Source organism: Trachurus japonicus, chromosome 22, assembly GCF_045865225.1.
Source record: "Trachurus japonicus isolate A0001 chromosome 22, Traja_1.0".
NCBI lineage: Eukaryota > Metazoa > Chordata > Actinopteri > Carangiformes > Carangidae > Trachurus > Trachurus japonicus.
The window spans coordinates 11,091,337-11,112,120 of NC_140928.1; the positions used below are offsets into that span (position 1 = coordinate 11,091,337).

The window sequence follows — 20,784 nt, forward strand, 5'->3', positions numbered from 1 at the left end:
TTTTATATTTTATTGTTCTGTAAAATACTTTGAATTGCGCTTGTGGAATTAGTGTGCTGAAGCTGCCTTGCCTAAGAGTGATAATAACAAGGACTGTTATAGCACCTAGCAAATTCATAAGACAACATAAACCAAACAAATAGTAATATCCTATGACGAATGGTATTAAAAACATTAAAGCAGATATCAGTGGCACGGCCGTTTCGGCTAATGCTGTGTTCAAGGCAGGCTTTTGAAACCGTAAGTTACAGCTTCAAGTCACAACTACGACTTGGTAGCGTTCCAGGTAACCCGTAGCTCGTGTTTTTACCGTCCTGTTGTCTGTGAAAGTTCCCTATAACGGCCACTCGTAACTTCCGACCCGTGAACTCGTACCAGATCGAACTGGTATGACTTCACAGGAAGGAAAAACACAAAGTACGAGTTTCCTTGAACGCACCATGAGTTAGCAGCCCCCACCCTTGTCAGGCATCAATTGGTCCTCGTGCTACGTCACCACATTCACGCGCATCCCTTGGCTGCACACACAGCCCTTCATGCCGTTCTCTCCCCTCATTGGATAACACTTGTATCCCACAAGGAAAATTTTCTCCTCGGGTTACAGCAGAGCAGAGTGACGGAGAGACTCGTGTTTAGGCTGAAATACTTCATGTAAGTGATTGCTGACGGAAAATAGGACTATTTAGGACTTATATTAACAAAAACATTCCACTGATATCTGCTTTAAATACAGCATGAATAAATACAACAGAGGACATTATATGTTAAAAGGTGCAGTGTCTAGTTGCGTAAGGGTTAAAAAGGTATTTCTATAGAAGTAAGTTTTTAATAGAAGAAAGTCACTGTAAATGTTCTACTGTATGTGAATTAAAACAGGTTTTACTGTTCACACAGGTCAAAGTGAAGGGAGTGATGTCTATCAGAATTCAACACTGTGGGAAAAACAGCGTGGCAGCGCAACTATTTATTGCAGCCACACCAAGGATGGCAACTACCCTTACATGTACTGGTACCAACAGCTGCCTGGAAAAACAATGAAACAAGTTGTGTCCACGACTGCTGCTAGCAAAAAAATTGACTTTTCACAAGGTTTCACCGAAGACAAATTCTCAGCCACCAAACCTGATGCTCAGAGTGGGACGCTCACGGTGAAGAGCCTGCAGCCTGGAGATAACGGCTGGTATTTCTGTGCTGTTAGTGAGCACAGTGATACAGATGAATGACAACCCTGAACAAAAACCTCTGCACTACTGTTTCTCTAAATGTTGTGTCATTAAACAACGACATACAGCAGTTATTACTAAAAATCAAATATATAAAGTAGTATTAAGTAAAGATTTGCAAACATACTGCAGTAAATTAAGTTTTTGAGATCTTTTCATTTTTAGGCATCATACCATCATATCCTCAACCAATTTGACTGTTGTGTTCAATAAAGATTACAGGATAAACAATTGTTAGAAGCAAAGTGTGGACACTCAGAACCATGAATTTAGTTGGGTTAGTTAAATAATTATTGAAGAGACAAGCAAGCAAATCAACGCCAATGAAGTTACCATGTATGGTACAGTAACTTTGAAGGTAATCATTTTTCCAATACGTGTAAAAACATTTAAAAAACATGGATAAAGTTGAAGGAATATTTATTAACAAATAACACAGACAACTAAAGGTAATTAGCCTACTCCTAAAACTATAGGGATTGTGGCAAAATAGGCGAATTTGCCAAAATTTTAAATATCCTTTTAATGTAAAGTATTTTTCAAACCAGCAGGGGGAAACAAACCTCAACAAATCAAACAACTCGCACTTTCACAGAACCAACATAACACGAGTGGCCTCCCCATGCTGATAATGTTAGAGCTCTATAGCACCTCCTCTTTACACTGCACTGGTTTAGAGACACACTCTCATCCAAAGGAGCTGAAGCGACAGGACCTGAAAGTGTCACACCTTCACTGCTTTAACATGACCTTCATGTTCTTTGTGTTTTGTTTTCCTCATTTACTTGTAAATAAAGGTAAGAGATACAACAATGATCCAGACAAAGTCGATGTGGAGTAGGGTTAGGGTTAGGGGTTAGTCCAGTATCTAAAATCTGCTCTTTTTCCACAGGAGCCTACGGCACCAAACAAGTCGACCAAACACCGTCATCGATCATCAAGAGAGTTAGTCAATCTGTCAACAGTGAGATCATCTGTACTCACAGCATAGCGAGTTATAATTTTATTCTCTGGTACAAACAGAACGGAGACAAGTTCAAATTCCTGGGATATTTAAATGTAATGCAACCGGTCACTGAGGACGATGTGAAGGGACAGATCAGCTTTGCTGGAGACGGCCGTAAACACTCAAACTTCAGCATTTCCAATCTTGCAACGAGCGATAGTGGCGTTTATTTCTGTGCTGCTAGTTAACACAGTGCTGCAGATTGTCCTCAAGTCAATACAAAAACCCCTGAAGTCAACACCCACGATGAGACGTTCAGGCGCTCCAACACCTGCAGCCAGCCGCCACATAAACCAAGACTTTGAAGATTTTATCAGCTGTTGTATTTAGATTTTTGACCTCACCTGACACGAAACAATCTGTGATGTTTGAAATAAAGTTTGTTTTAGCAATGGACTCAATTGTGGTTATGAATTTTTCTCATAAAAATAAAAATATAGCCTACTTAATACAGCTGCCAGCAACTGGTTCATTGGGTCAACGTCAAAGATACTCAATTTACTTACTTACAGATGACTGAGAAAAATAGAAAATATACCAGAAATAAGATGTGTTTTTGACAGACTTGCTTGAAATGATCAAATTCAACCATCGTTGCCATTTGACCATCTGTCAGTTGAATAGGTGATTTATTTTCCATGAATTGCTACAGATCAAACAATAATGCTGCATAAACAGACCAGAGGTTGTCTGCTCACTGCCGTCTGATCAGAAAATGTCATGAAAACAGAAAAATCATCCAGTTTCTGCTTTTAAAATATCTTTAACATAAAAGACGTTGTGGGATCAAATCTGTCTCTTTACCTTCTCACTGTAACTGTAGGGGAAAGTCCACAGCAGGATCACTTCACACAGTGACACTCCCACCTGCAGATCTCCATGAACTCTGTAAGAACATGAGACTCAGTCAGTTTTATTCAGAACATGGATCTTATCATGACACACGTCTTCCTCAGATGGTCGCTCTTTCTGCTGTGCACCACAGGTAATTCACAATTAATTCAACGTAGGACTCTGGTTACTTTTTAGTATTTTGGAGATGATGTCATGTCACACTATATTATGTGTATCTGTAACTTCTCCTGTGTTGTCCACAGGTTTTATTGGTGCGAGCGATGTCAACCAGACTCCTCTGCTGTGGATGATGAAGGATCAGTCTGCTACAATGAACTGCAGCCACACCAAGGATGCTGGTCATAGCCAGATGTACTGGTACAGACAGCTGCCTGGAGAAACAATGAAACTAATTGTGTTTACAAGAACTGGTATAGATGATCACGACTTTTCACAAGATTCGTATAAAAACAAATTCTCAGCCACCAAACCTGATGCTGAGAGCGGGACGTTCACAGTGAAGAAGCTGCAGCCTGGAGATAACGGCTGGTATTTCTGTGCTGTGAGCCAACACAGTGATACAGATGAATGAAGAAGCTGAACAAAAACCCCAGAGTATAGTGTACGACTGTTTCTAAGACTATCCACCTGATGAACTGCAGGGGGATCTCCAGCACCACAAACTTTGATTGTTCACCACACAATATGTGACACTCCCACCTGCAGCTCCTCATATCTCTGTGACTAACTGACAGTTATGAGAGCGACTCTGACTTTCTGAACATGGACATTATCAAACACGGTCTCATCAGCCTGCTACTGTTTCTGCTCTGGATAAAAGGTAAAGTCAAAGAGATCGACACATGGAATTAGTGACTTTATCTTCTTTCAAAAGGACAGAAAACAAAAGTTACAATCCTAAGGTCAGATCTGATTGATTTGACCTTTTACTTTTTTCTTTGCTGTGTGCTCTGTCTTTTATTATGTCTTATATTTTATTGTTCTGTGAAACACTTTGAATTGCGCTTGTGGAATTAGTGTGCTGCAGCTGCCTTGCCTAAGAGTGATAATAACAAGGATTGTTGTATAGCACCTAGCAAATTCATAAGACAACATAAACCAAACAAATAGTAAAATCCTATAACGAATGGTATTTAAAAACATTAAATACAGCATGAATAAATCCAACAGAGGACATTATAAGTTAAAGGTGCAGTAGTTGCATATGGGTTAAAAAGGTATTTCTATAGAAGTAAGTTTTTAATAGAGGAAAGTCACAGTAAATATTCTACTGTATGTGAACTAAAATAAGTTTTACTGTTATACACACAGGTCAAAGCGAAGGGAGTGATGTCCATCAGAATTCAACACTGTGGGTAAAACAGGATGGCAGCGCAACTATTTATTGCAGCCACACAAAAGGTCTCGCCTACTCTTACATGTACTGGTACCAACAGCTGCCTGGAAAAACGATGAAACAAGTTGTGTCCACGACTGCTGGTAGCGACAAAATGGACTTTTCACAAGGTTTCACCACAGAGAAATTCTCAGCCACCAAACCTGATGCTCAGAGTGGGACGCTCACGGTGAAGAGCCTGCAGCCTGGAGATAACGGCTGGTATTTCTGTGCTGTTAGTGAGCACAGTGATACAGATGAATGAGAACCCTGAACAAAAACCTCTGCACTACTGTTTCTCTAAATGTTGTGTCATTAAATGACAACATATAGCAGTTGTTACTAAAATTCAAATATATACTAAAGTTAAGATTTGCAAACGTATTAAATTCAGTTTTTGAGATATTTTTATTTTTAGGCATCATACCATCATACCTCAACCAATTTGACGGTTGTGTTCAATAAAGATTACAGGATAATTGAAGACAAAGAGGCAAGTGTGGACACTCAGAACCTCTACACACAGTATGAACTCATTTACAGTAGTTAGTTAAATAATTACTGAAAAGACAAGCAAGCAGTACGGTTCTTCACACTTTGAAGGTAATCATATTTCCAATGTGTACTGTATATATACAAAACATCTAAAAACCCATGGATAAAGTTACAGTAAAGGAATATTTATTAACAAATGGTATATGTCAAAAATAAGTTACTGAATGTGGTCACTTGCTTGATAAAGGGTTAAAGTGCACGGAAATACACAGTTGCAGGTTCTCCTCTTGACCAGGCGGTCATCTGTTACAAATATTTAACTCTAGAAGAGAGTAATCATGGAGTTATAGCAATGGGTCATGAGTGTGACTTGTGTTTTTCAAACCAGCAGGGGGAAACAAACCTCAACAAATCAAACAAATCAAACAACTCGCACTTTCACAGAACCAACATAACACGAGTGGCCTCCCCATGCTGATAATGTTAGAGCTCTATAGCACCTCCTCTTTACACTGCACTGGTTTAGAGACACACTCTCATCCACAGGAGCTGAATCGACAGGACCTGAAAGTGTCACACCTTCACTGCTTTAACATGACCTTCATGCTCTTTGTGTTTTGTTTTCTTCATTTGCTCCTAAATAAAGGTAAGAGATACAACAATAATCCAGACAAAGTGGATGTGGAGTGAGTCCAGTATCTAAAATCTGCTCTTTTTCCACAGGAGCCTACGGCACCAAACAAGTCGACCAAACACCGTCATCGATCATCAAGAGAGTTGGTCAATCTGTCAACAGTGAGATCATCTGTACTCACAGCATAGCGAGTAATAATTTCATTCTCTGGTACAAACAGAACGGAGACAAGTTCAAATTCCTGGGATATTTGAATGTAATGCAACCGGTCACTGAGGACGATGTGAAGGGACAGATCAGCTTTGCTGGAGACGGCCGTAAACACTCAAACTTCAGCATTTCCAGTCTTGCAATGAGCGATAGTGGCGTTTATTTCTGTGCTGCTAGTTAACACAGTGCTGCAGATTGTCCTCAAGTCAATACAAAAACCCCTGAAGTCAACACCCACGATGAGACGTTCAGGCGCTCCAACACCTGCAGCCAGCCGCCACATAAACCAAGACTTTGAAGATTTTATCAGCTGTTGACCTCACCTGACACTAAACAATCTGTGATGTTTGAAATAAAGTTTGTTTTAGCAATGGACTCAATTGTGGTTATGAATTTTTCTCATAAAAATAAATATACTGTATATATACAGCTGCATGCAACTGGGTATTTTGTTTGTTTACAATGTCAAAGATAATCAATTTACTCTCACAGAAGACTGAGAAAAACGGAAAAGAAACCAGAAATAAGATGTGTTTTTGACAGACTTGCTTGAAATGATCATATTCAACCATCGTTGCCATTTGACCATCTGTCAGTTGAATAGGTGATTTATTTTTCATGATTAATTGCTACAGATCAAACGATAATGCTGCATAAACAGACCAGAGGTTGTCTGCTCACTGCCATGTGACTCAGAAAATAAAAATCTGACCTGATCACATCATAAATCTGCTTTCTCATGAAAACAGGAGAATCATCCAGTTTGTTTTTAAAATATCTTTAACATAAAAGATGTTGTGAGATCAAATCTGTCTCTTTACCTTCTCATTGTAAGTCTAGGGGAAAGTCCACAGCAGGATCACTTCACACAGTGACACTCCCACCTGCAGATCTCCATCAACATGAGACTCCCTCAGTTTTATTCAAAACATGGATCTTATCATGACACACGTCTTCCTCAGATGGTCGCTCTTTCTGCTGTGCACCACAGGTAATTAACAATTAATTCAACTTACAGTAGGACTCTGGTTACTTTTTGAAGTCACACTACATTAAGTGTATCAGTAACTTCTCCTTGTCCACAGGTTTTATTGGTGCGAGCGATGTCAACCAGACTCCTCTGCTGTGGATGATGAAGGATCAGTCTGCTACAATGAACTGCAGCCACACCAAGGATGCTGGTCATAACCAGATGTACTGGTACCAACAGCTGCCTGGAGAAATGATTCAACTAATTGTTTTCACAACAACAACTAAAGTCGACTTCAGCAAAGATTTCAATGCAGACAGATTCTCAGCCACCAAACCTGATATTGAGAGCGGGTCGTTCACAGTGAAGAACCTGGAGCCTGGAGATTCAGGCTGGTATTTCTGTGCTGTGAGTAAACACAGTGATACAGATGAATGTGGAGGCTGAACAAAAACCTAACACACACACACCTGCTGTATAGAGGGAGCTCCAGCACAGTCTCAGTAGTGACACTCCCACAAACGTCCCATCGTATCACATCTCTGTTGTAACGTCACATCTTCACCACACAGACTGACTGTGACTCACATCCAAGTTGATTTTCCTCAGAGCAGAACGATGACCAGAGCAGGTCTGATCCAACTCTCTGCAGCTCTGCTCTGCATCACAGGTACTGAACAGTGTCACACTGAGGAGTTTTATTTGTAGCAGATATTAATTAGAAGTAATACAAAATTATTTAAATATGTTTGGTTTTTTTTACTCCTCAGGTCTAACTAATGGGGACGATGTCAGCCAGACTCCTCTGCTGTGGATGATGAAGGATCAGTCTGCTACAATGAACTGCAGCCACACGAAGGGTGATCTTTACTACCAGATGTACTGGTACAGACAGCTGCCTGGAGAAACAATGAAACAAATAGTATTCACCCAACAAAGAAAAACTGATTATGAACCTGGCTTCAGTGAGAAGAAACACCCAGCCACAAAGCCTGACGCTCACAGCGGGACATTCACAGTGATGAACCTGGAGCCTGGAGATTCAGGCTGGTATTTCTGTGCTGTGAGCCAACACAGTGATACAGATGAATGTGGGAGCTGAACAAAAACCCCCAGTGTGCAGTTAACGACACAACATCACCTCAAATACCACACACACAGTCACAGTTACACTTTGATTCATCATGTCGATTTCTCAACATAGCAGCTAAAATCAGATTCAGACGTGGCCATCTGCAGCTCCTTATTTATTTTATTCACCACAGACTTGATGGATCATGATCTACACATCTTGTTCTCTTTTCTGTTTTGGATGACAGATAAAGTACAAGAGGAGCATCTCTCTCATGTTTACATAAACACACTTTTTTCAATGATCCCTCAAACATGGTTCAGAAAAACCTGTGACAATTATGTATAGGGGACTCCACATTCTCCTGTCAAACAAGAAATTACTTTAAATATTCAAAATGGCCTTGAAGCAGCACTACAGTGAACTCTTTTAAAATGTAAATAAAAACAGATAAAAATAACAAGAAAAAGGGCAAAAGCCTCCAATGAATAATTGCACACATGTTCTTCTCACAAGCCCCAACAACTATATACTATACAGTAGATGAGAGCAGGTATCGTACATACTGTTGAACTGTAGGGGGACTGCAGCTTTAGACAGGTCGTTTTGATGAACTGACACTCCCACCTTCAACTCCTCTCATTCATATGAGACTCAGACACTTTCTCTCCAACAGAACATGGATATCACCTCCACTAAACAAGACCTCCTCATATTGTCAGTCTTTTTGCTGTGGACTGCAGGTAAATCATAAAAAAACTGAGCCATAAATATTAGTTTGTTGTCCAAGTTTATAATATGTAACTTTAACTGTTAAATGCACAGGTCTCACTGAGGGCGATGATGTCAACCAGACCCCCATGCTGTGGAAAATCAAGGGTGAACATGCAGAGATGAACTGCAATCACACTAAGGGTGCTACTTACTACCAGATGTACTGGTACAGACAGCTGCCTGGAGAAACAATGAAACAAATAGTGTTCACCCAAGAAGGAAAAACTGATTATGAACCTGGCTTCAGTGAGGAGAAACACCCAGCCACAAAGCCTGACGCTCACCGTGGGACACTGACAGTGAAGAACCTGGAGCCAGGAGATAATGGCTTGTATTTCTGTGCCGTCAGTGAGCACAGTGATACAGACGCACGAGGTGGTTGAACAAAAACCTCCCATGCAATGGTATCACACCTCTATCCCTCTGTCTCAAGTAGGGGGACCTCAAGCACCACAAATACTCCCAGGTACATCCTGACTGACTGAGAGGGTTTTGATGCAGCTGCAGGATCAGACGTCACTCTCTGCTGCGACACTCCCACCTACAACTCTTCATATCTCTGTGAACAACACGACAGTTATATATGAGACTCAGACTGTGAAAACATGGACGTGATCAAACATGGTCCACTCAGCTTTCTGGTATTTGTGCTTTGGATTGAAGGTAAGTTAGTTATACAACCTGCTGTTTCACACAGGTAATAGTTTATTACATGGATGGCTGCAGAGGATGAGGAGAGTTTTAAAGTGCTTTAGATTCAAATCCTAATTGTAAAATTGTTACACAGGTTTTATTGATGGGAGTGATGTGACCCAGACCCCCTTAGAGTGGAGAAAGAAGGCTGGCACTGCAACAATGCACTGTAAACAAACCAAGGGTGTCGACTACCTCCAGATGTACTGGTACAGACAGCTGCCTGGAGAAATGATGAAACTAATTGTCTTCACAACAACAGCTAAAGCTGAACACGACTTTGGAGATTTCAAACAAGAGAAATTCTCAGCCACCAAACCAAATGTTGAGAACGGGACGTTCACAGTGAAGAATCTGGAGCCTGGAGATTCAGGCTGGTATTTCTGTGCTGCCAGCAAACACAGTGATACAGATGAATGTGGAGGCTGAACAAAAACTCCCCCCCCCAAAAAAAATGCCTGTGCAGCAAAGTCTCAGTAGTGACACTCCCACAGACGGCTCTTCACATCTCTGTTGTAACGTCACATCTTCACCACACAGACTGACTGTGACTCAATTTTCCTCAGAGCAGAACGATGACCAGAGCAGGTCTGATCCAACTCTCTGCAGCTCTGCTCTGCATCACAGGTACTGAACAGTGTCACACTGAGGAGTTTTATTTGTAGCAGATATTAATTAGAAGTAGGCTAATACAAAATTATTTAAATATGTTTTTTCTTTTACTCCTCAGGTCTAACTAACGGGGACGATGTCAACCAGACTCCTCTGCTGTGGATGATGAAGGATCAGTCTGCTACAATGAACTGCAGCCACACGACGGGTGTTTCTTATTTCCAGATGTACTGGTACAGACAGCTGCCTGGAGAAACAATGAAACAAATAGTGTTCACCCAACAAAGTAAAACTGATTATGAACCTGGCTTCAGTGAGGAGAAACACCCAGCCACAAAGCCTGACGCTCACCGTCCGTGAGCACAGTGATACAGACGCACGAGGTCGTTGAACAAAAACCTCCCATGCAATGGTATCACACCTCTATCCCTCTGTCTCAAGTAGGGGGACCTCAAGCACCACAAATACTCCCAGGTACATCCTGACTGACTGAGAGGGTTTTGATGCAGCTGCAGGATCAGACGTCACTCTCTGCTGCGACACTCCCACCTACAACTCTTCATATCTCTGTGAACAACACGACAGTTATATATGAGACTCAGACTGTGAAAACATGGACGTGATCAAACATGGTCCACTCAGCTTTCTGGTATTTGTGCTTTGGATTAAAGGTAAGTTAGTTATACAACCTGCTGTTTCACACAGGTAATAGTTTATTACATGGATGGCTGCAGAGGATGAGGAGAGTTTTAAAGTGGTTTAGATTCAAATCCTAATTATCAAATTGTTACACAGGTTTTATTGATGGGAGTGATGTGACCCAGACCCCCTTAGAGTGGAGAAAGAAGGGTGACACTGCAACAATGCACTGTAAACAAACCAAGGGTACCGACTACTTCCAGATGTACTGGTACAGACAGCTGCCTGGAGAAATGATGAAACTAATTGTCTTCACAACAACAACTAAAGCTGAACACGACTTTGGAGATTTCAAACAAGACAAATTCTCAGCCACCAAACCAAATGTTGAGAACGGGACGTTCACAGTGAAGAATCTGGAGCCTGGAGATTCAGGCTGGTATTTCTGTGCTGCCAGCAAACACAGTGATACAGATGAATGTGGAGGCTGAACAAAAACTCCCCCCCAAAAATGCCTGTGCAGCAAAGTCTCAGTAGTGACACTCCCACAGACAACTCTTCACATCTCTGTTGTAACGTCACATCTTCACCACACAGACTGACTGTGACTCACATCCAAGTTGATTTTCCTCAGAGCAGAACGATGACCAGAGCAGGTCTGATCCAACTCTCTGCAGCTCTGCTCTGCATCACAGGTACTGAACAGTGTCACACTGAGGAGTTTTATTCAATTAGCTGTAATAAATACTAATGATTTTTTAAATTATGATTTATTTTCTCCATAAGTCTAACTGACAGGAGCGACATCATCCAGATTTCTCCTCAGACCTTATTATAAGAGGAGGACGGACCATGACTCCACCCACTTTCTGACATCAGATGGTTTAAACCAGAGAAGATCAGAAACTCTCAGATAAACTACTTCACTCACTGCAGCAACAACTGATTTTCTTCAATGTAACCAGAAACTCAATAACACAAAATGACTGTGCTATTTTATTTATTGCTAAGCAACATTATTCTGGTTTCAGGTAACAGTTTCTTGTAAAGTTGTTATTTCTTTTTAATAAATACATCAAATTTGCAAGTATCACTGTTAAAGCTTGTGCTGGATTTTCCTCTAAAGCCTCTATGATCCTTTACCAACAGGTTCCTCTAACAGTGACCATGTCCACCAGACTCCGACCGATATTTACAGCAATGAAGGAAAAAGAGCAACAATCAACTGTTTGCACAGGCTTAGCAGCTATGATCGAATGCTCTGGTACAAACAATATAAAGATGGAAAACTACAGCTCCTTGGATACATGTTAGTAACCAGGCCATTCCCTGAGCCTGGAGTGGATGTGAAGATAGAGGGGAGTGCAAATGAAGGACAGACCTGCACATTAACAACTGAAGAACTCAGTGTGAACAGCAGTGCAGTTTACTTCTGTGCTGCTCGTTTCCACAGTGCTACACATCCCTGATCCTCAGTACAAAAACCTGCACGTCACATCTTTATCATCAGCTCCTGTGTTCCTTCCTCTCATTAGGGGGCAGTATATCTATATTCAGTTAGTGGCAGATGACATGAAGATGACGATCAAAAGAGGAGGTGAAAATCTGTGATGTAGATATCCGACACCTCCCTGTTTGTTAAACTGGAGCATCAATATACTGAGCTGCACTGACAAGATAAGGAAGCTGCTACCAGACTCTCTCTTCTCTAACATGATCCTCATGGTTTTCATATTTTGTTTCCTTCACCTTCCAGGAAACAAGGGTGAGTATCACAAACAGAGGAAGATGCTGCACAGAGCTGAGGATTTCTGTGTTTTAATCTCATATGTTCTTTTTCCACAGGAGAATCTGACACCAAGCATATCTTCCAAACACCTCCGTTCATGATTAAGAGAACTGGTCAAACTGTCCACAGTGAGATCAAATGTGCACACAATATAACAAACTTTGAAAACATTCTGTGGTACAAACAAGACAAAGGCAAGTTGAAGTTTCTGGGATATCTGAACCTGCAGTACCCGTACCCTGAGGACGACGTGAAGAGCAAAATCAGCTTCGACGGCCACGGCAGCAAAAAGTCAGATCTCACCATTTTTAACGTTTCACTGAGTGACAGCGGTGTTTATTTCTGTGCTGCCAGAAGACACAGTGCTGCAGATTCTCCTCAAGTCAATACAAAAACCCTCGAGTCAAGACACACAAGACGTTCAAGCAGCTGCAGTCTTTGAAGATTTTATCAACCGTTTTTTTCCACAAATCCTCTGTGAGGTCATGACATTCACACACAGTTCAACAATATGTAGTCACTGCAATCTTTGGATGTGCAGAATATAATGTTGAATAAGTGAAATTGCCTCAGCAGCTACAGGACTGATAAGAGCCACACCTCCAGACTAGTCAGCTTCCTGCTTTTTGACTCTGTCCATTGATAAACTCTCTCAGAAACAGACATGATCATAATAAGTCAGACTTTTACTCTACCATACAGAACTACCCTCAACTTTCTGTTTTTAACATCACAAAATACTACGGCCTGACCAGTATGTTTTTTTTTGTGGGGGTCAATAACAACATCCAATATTCCAATATCTGATTAAACATGTTTACATGAACACACTTTTTTTTTTTTTTGCAATGATCCCTTAAACATGGTTCAGAAACTTGTGACAATGTATGTATTGAAGACTCAACATTTAAAAAAAAAAAATTCAATATGGCCTCAGTGCAGCACCACAGTAAACTCTTTGAATATTGAAATAAAATGTTGAACTGTAGGGGGACCTGCAGCTTCATTTATACAGACAGGTCGTTTTGATGCACTGACACTCCCACCTTCAACTCATTCATATGAGACTCAGACACTTTCTCTCCAACAGAACATGATGGATCATGATCTACAAATCTTGTTCTCTTTTCTGTTTTGGATGACAGATAAAGTACAAGAGGAGCATCTCTCTCATGTTTACATAAACACAATGATCCCTCAAACATGGTTCAGAAAAACCTGTGACAATTATGTATAGGGGACTCCACATTCTCCTGTCAAACAAGAGGTTACTTTAAATATTCAAAATGGCCTTAGCGCAGTAGCCTACTACAGTAAACTCTAAAATGTAAATAAAAACAGATAAAAATAACAAGAAAAAGGGCAAAAGCCTCCAATGAATAATTGCACACATGTTCTTCTCACAAGCCCCAAAAACTATATACGATACAGTAGATGAGGGAAGGTATGGTACATACTGTTGAACTGTAGGGGGACCTGCAGCTTTATTTATACCGACAGGTCGTTTTGATGCACTGACACTCCCACCTTCAACTCATTCATATGAGACTCAGACACTTTCTCTCCAACAGAACATGGATATCACCTCCACTAAACAAGACCTCCTCATATTGTCAGTCTTTTTGCTGTGGACTGCAGGTAAATCATAAAAAAACTGAGCCATTTAATATTAGTTTGTTGTCCATGTTTACAATATGTAACTTTAACTGTTAAATGCACAGGTCTCACTAAGGGCGATGATGTCAACCAGACCCCCATGCTGTGGAAAATCAAGGGTGCACATGCAGAGATGAACTGCAATCACACTAAGGGTGCTACTTACTACCAGATGTACTGGTACAGACAGCTGCCTGGAGAAGCAATGAAACAAATAGTGTTCACCCAAGAAAGAAAAACTGATTATGAACCTGGCTTCAGTGAGGAGAAACACCCAGCCACAAAGCCTGACGCTCACCGTGGGACACTGACAGTGAAGAACCTGGAGCCAGGAGATAATGGCTTGTATTTCTGTGCCGTCAGTGAGCACAGTGATACAGACGCATGAGGTCGTTGAACAAAAACCTCCCATGCAATGGTATCACCCCTCTATCCCTCTGTCTCAAGTAGGGGGACCTCAAGCACCACAAATACTCCCAGGTACATCCTGACTGACTGAGAGGGTTTTGATGCAGCTGCAGGATCAGACGTCACTCTCTGCTGCGACACTCCCACCTACAACTCTTCATATCTCTGTGAACAACACGACAGTTATATATGAGACTCAGACTGTGAAAACATGGACATGATCAAACATGGTCCACTCAGCTTTCTTGTATTTGTGCTTTGGATTGAAGGTAAGTTAGTTATACAACCTGCTGTTTTACACAGGTAATAGTTTATTACATGGATGGCTGCAGAGGGTGAGGAGAGTTTTAAAGTGGTTTAGATTCAATTCCTAATTGTCAAATTGTTACACAGGTTTTATTGATGGGAGTGATGTGACCCAGACCCCCTTAGAGTGGAGAAAGAAGGGTGGCACTGCCACAATGCACTGTAAACAAACCAAGGGTGTCGACTACCGCCAGATGTACTGGTACAGACAGCTGCCTGGAGAAATGATGAAACTAATTGTCTTCACAACAACAACTAAAGCTGAACACGACCTTGGAGATTTCAAACAAGACAAATTCTCAGCCACCAAACCAAATGTTGAGAACGGGACGTTCACAGTGAAGAATCTGGAGCCTGAAGATTCAGGCTGGTATTTCTGTGCTGCCAGCAAACACAGTGATACAGATGAATGTGGAGGCTGAACAAAAACCTAACACACACACACCTGCAGTATAGAGGGAGCTCCAGCACAGTCTCAGTAGTGACACTCCCACAAACGTCCCATCCCATCATATCACATCTCTGTTGTAACATCACATCTTCACCACACAGACTGACTGTGACTCACATCCAAGTTGATTTTCCTCAGAGCAGAACGATGACCAGAGCAGGTCTGATCCAACTCTCTGCAGCTCTGCTCTGCATCACAGGTACTGAACAGTGTCACACTGAGGAGTTTTATTTGTAGCAGATATTAATTAGAAGTAATACAAAATTATTTAAATCTGTTTTGTTTTTTTTAACTCCCCAGGTCTAACTAATGGGGACGATGTCAGCCAGACTCCTCTGCTGTGGATGATGAAGGGTCAGTCTGCTACAATGAACTGCAGCCACACGAAGGGTGATTTTTACTTCCAGATGTACTGGTACAGACAGCTGCCTGGAGAAATGATGAAACTAATCGTCTTCACAACAACAACTAAAGCAGAACACGACTTTGGAGATTTCAAACAAGACAAATTCTCAGCCACCAAAACAAACGCTCACAGTGGCACGTTCACAGTGATGAACCTGGAGCCTGGAGATTCAGGCTGGTATTTCTGTGCTGTGAGTCAACACAGTGATACAGATGAATGTGGAGGCTGAACAAAAACCCCCAGTGTGCAGTTAACGACACAACATCACCTCAAATACCACACACACAGTCACAGTTACACTTTGATTCATCATGTCGATTTCTCAACACAGCAGCTAAAGTCAGATTCAGACGTGACCATCTGCAGCTCCTTATTTATTTTAAGATTTTAGATTTTTGCAATGATCCCTCAAACATGGTTTAGGAAAACCAATGACAAATACAGTACTGTATGTATAGGAGACTCCACATTTTCCTGTCAAACAAGAAATTACTTTAAATATTCAAAATGGCCTTGGCGCAGTGGCCTACTACAGTAAACTCTTTGAAAATGTAAATAAAACAGATAAAAATAACAAGAGAAAGGGCAAAAGCCTCCAATGAATAATTGCACACATTCTTCTCACAAGCCCCAGAAACTATTATACTATACAGTAGATGAGGGCAGGTATGGTACATACTGTTGAACTGTAGGGGGACCTGCAGCTTTAAATACAGACAGGTCGTTTTGATGCACTGACACTCCCACCTTCAACTCATTCATATGAGACTCAGACACTTTCTCTCCAACAGAACATGGATATCACCTCCACTAAACAAGACCTCCTCATACTGTCAGTCTTTTTGCTGTGGACTGCAGGTAAATCATAAAAAACTGAGCCATTTAATATTTGTTTGTTGTCCATGTTTACAATATGTAACTTTAACTGTTAAATGCACACAGGTCTCACTAAGGGCGATGATGTCAACCAGACCCCCATGCTGTGGAAAATCAAGGGTGACCATGCAGAGATGAACTGCAATCACACTAAGGGTGCTGCTTATTACCAGATGTACTGGTACAGACAGCTGCCTGGAGAAACAATGAAACAAATAGTGTTCACCCAAGAAAGAAAAACTGATTATGAACCTGGCTTCAGTGAGGAGAAACACCCAGCCACAAAGCCTGACGCTCACCGTGGGACACTGACAGTGAAGAACCTGGAGCCAGGAGATAATGGCTTGTATTTCTGTGCCGTCAGTGAGCACAGTGATACAGACGCACAAGGTGGTTGAACAAAAACCTCCCATGCAATGGTATCACACCTCTATCCCTCTGTCTCAAGTAGGGGGACCTCAAGCACCACAAATACTCCCAGGTACATCCTGACTGACTGAGAGGGTTTTGATGCAGCTGCAGGATCAGACGTCACTCTCTGCTGCGACACTCCCACCTACAACTCTTCATATCTCTGTGAACAACATGACAGTTATATATGAGACTCAGACTGTGAAAACATGGACGTGATCAAACATGGTCCACTCAGCTTTCTTGTATTAGTGCTTTGGATTAAAGGTAAGTTATAAAAACCTGCTGTTTTACACAGGTAATAGTTTATTACATGGATGGCTGCAGAGGGTGAGGAGAGTTTTAAAGTGCTTTAGATTCAAATCCTAATTGTCAAATTGCTACACAGGTTTTATTGATGGGAGTGATGTGACCCAGACCCCCTTAGAGTGGAGAAAGAAGGGTGGCACTGCAACAATGCACTGTAAACAAACCAAGGGTACCGACTACTTCCAGATGTACTGGTACAGACAGCTGCCTGGAGAAATGATGAAACTAATTGTCTTCACAACAACAACTAAAGCTGAACACGACTTTGGAGATTTCAAACAAGACAAATTCTCAGCCACCAAACCAAATGTTGAGAACGGGACGTTCACAGTGAAGAATCTGGAGCCTGGAGATTCAGGCTGGTATTTCTGTGCTGCCAGCAAACACAGTGATACAGATGAATGTGGAGGCTGAACAAAAACCTAACACACACACACCTGCAGTATAGAGGGAGCTCCAGCACAGTCTCAGTAGTGACACTCCCACAAACGTCCCATTATATCACATCTCTGTTGTAACGTCACATCTTCACCACACAGACTGACTGTGACTCAATTTTCCTCAGAGCAGAACGATGACCAGAGCAGGTCTGATCCAACTCTCTGCAGCTCTGCTCTGCATCACAGGTACTGAACAGTGTCACACTGAGGAGTTTTATTTGTAGCAGATATTAATTAGAAGTAATACAAAATTATTTAAATCTGTTTTGTTTTTTTTAACTCCCCAGGTCTAACTAATGGGGACGATGTCAGCCAGACTCCTCTGCTGTGGATGATGAAGGGTCAGTCTGCTACAATGAACTGCAGCCACACGAAGGGTGATTTTTACTTCCAGATGTACTGGTACAGACAGCTGCCTGGACAAACCATGAAACTAATCGTCTTCACAACAACAACTAAAGCCGAACACGACTTTGGAGATTTCAAACAAGACAAATTCTCAGCCACCAAAACAAACGCTCACAGTGGGACGTTCACAGTGATGAACCTGGAGCCTGGAGATTCAGGCTGGTATTTCTGTGCTGTGAGCCAACACAGTGATACAGATGAATGTGGAGGCTGAACAAAAACCCCCAGTGTGCAGTTAACGACACAACATCACCTCAAATACCACACACAAAGTCACAGTTACACTTTGATTCATCATGTCGATTTCTCAACATAGCAGCTAAAATCAGATTCAGACGTGGCCATCTGCAGCTCCTTATTTATTTTAGGATTTTAGATTTTTGCAATGATCCCTCAAACATGGTTTAGGAAAACCTGTGACTCCACATTCTCCTGTTAAACAAGAAATTACTTTAAATATTCAAAATGGCCTTGAAGCAGCACTACAGTAAACTCTTTGAAAATGTAAATAAAAACAGATAAAAATAACAAGAAAAAGGGCAAAAGCCTCCAATGAATAATTGCACACATGTTCTTCTCACAAGCGCCAGAAACTATTATACTATACAGTAGATGAGGGCAGGTATGGTACATACTGTTGAACTGTAGGGGGACCTGCAGCTTTAAATACAGACAGGTCGTTTTGATGAACTGACACTCCCACCTTCAACTCATTCATATGAGACTCAGACACTTTCTCTCCAACAGAACATGGATATCACCACCACTAAACAAGACCTCCTCGTATTGTCAGTCTTTTTGCTGTGGACTGCAGGTAAATCATAAAAAAACTGAGCCATTTAATATTAGTTTGTTGTCCAAGTTTACAATATGTAACTTTAACTGTTAAATGCACAGGTCTTACTGAGGGCGATGATGTCAACCAGACCCCCATGCTGTGGAAAATCAAGGGTGAACATGCAGAGATGAACTGCAATCACACTAAGGGTGCTACTTACTTCCAGATGTACTGGTACAGACAGCTGCCTGGAGAAACAATGAAACAAATAGTGTTCACCCAAGAAGGAAAAACTGATTATGAACCTGGCTTCAGTGAGGAGAAACACCCAGCCACAAAGCCTGACGCTCACCGTGGGACACTGACAGTGAAGAACCTGGAGCCAGGAGATAATGGCTTGTATTTCTGTGCCGTCAGTGAGCACAGTGATACAGACGCACGAGGTGGTTGAACAAAAACCTCCCATGCAATGGTATCACCCCTCTATCCCTCTGTCTCAAGTAGGGGGACCTCAAGCACCACAAATACTCCCAGGTACATCCTGACTGACTGAGAGGGTTTTGATGCAGCTGCAGGATCAGACGTCACTCTCTGCTGCGACACTCCCACCTACAACTCTTCATATCTCTGTGAACAACACGACAGTTATATATGAGACTCAGACTGTGAAAACATGGACGTGATCAAACATGGTCCACTCAGCTTTCTGGTGTTTGTGCTTTGGATTAAAGGTAAGTTAGTTATACAACCTGCTGTTTCACACAGGTAACAGTTTATTACATGGATGGCTGCAGAGGGTGAGGAGAGTTTTAAAGTGGTTTACAGTCAAATCCTAATTGTCAAATTGTTACACAGGTTTTATTGGTGGGAGTGATGTGACCCAGAGCCCCTTAGAGTGGAGAAAGAAGGGTGGCACTGCAACAATGCACTGTAAACAAACCAAGGGTACCGACTACTTCCAGATGTATTGGTACAGACAGCTGCCTGGAGAAATGATGAAACTAATTGTCTTCACAACAACAATTAAAGCTGAACACGACTTTGGAGATTTCAAACAAGACAAATTCTCAGCCACCAAACCAAATGTAGAGAACGGGACGTTCACAGTGAAGAATCTGGAGCCTGGAGATTCAGGCTGGTATTTCTGTGCTGCCAGCAAACACAGTGATACAGATGAATGTGGAGGCTGAACAAAAACCTAACACACACACACCTGCAGTATAGAGGGAGCTCCAGCACAGTCTCAGTAGTGACACTCCCACAAACGTCCCATCATATCACATCTCTGTTGTAACGTCACATCTTCACCACACAGACTGACTGTGACTCACATCCAAGTTGATTTTCCTCAGAGCAGAACGATGACCAGAGCAGGTCTGATCCAACTCTCTGCAGCTCTGCTCTGCATCACAGGTACTGAACAGTGTCACACTGAGGAGTTTTATTTGTAGCAGATATTAATTAGAAGTAATACAAAATTATTTAAATATGATTTTTCTTTTACTCCTCAGGTCTAACTAATGGGGACGATGTCAACCAGACTCCTCTGCTGTGGATGATGAAGGATCAGTCTGCTACAATGAACTGCAGCCACACCAAGGATGCTGGTCACAACCAGATGTACTGGTACAGACAGCTGTCTGGAGAAATGATGAAACTAATTGTCTTCACAACAACAACTAAAGCCAAACACGACTTTGGAGATTTCAACAAAGACAAATTCTCAGCCACCAAACCAAATATTGAGAACGGGACGTTCACAGTGAAGAATCTGGAGCCTGGAGATTCAGGCTGGTATTTCTGTGCTGTGAGTCAACACAGTGATACAGATGAATGTGGAGGCTGAACAAAAACTCCCCCCCCAAAAAAATGCCGGTGCAGCAAAGTCTCAGTAGTGACACTCCCACAGACGGCTCTTCACATCTCTGTTGTAACGTCACATTTTCACCACACAGACTGACTGTGACTCACATCCAAGTTGATTTTCC

The 20,784-nt window shown here is 41.7% G+C and overlaps 1 gene segment (V, D, J or C); it reads left to right on the forward strand.

The window, feature by feature from the left end:
- Positions 1–3,153: 3,153 nt before the first annotated feature.
- LOC146963557 (T cell receptor beta variable 24-1-like) lies at positions 3,154–3,655 on the forward strand. The segment is given in 2 exon segments: positions 3,154–3,214; positions 3,327–3,655. Coding segments are annotated over 2 exon segments (390 nt in total).
- Positions 3,656–20,784: the final 17,129 nt, after the last annotated feature.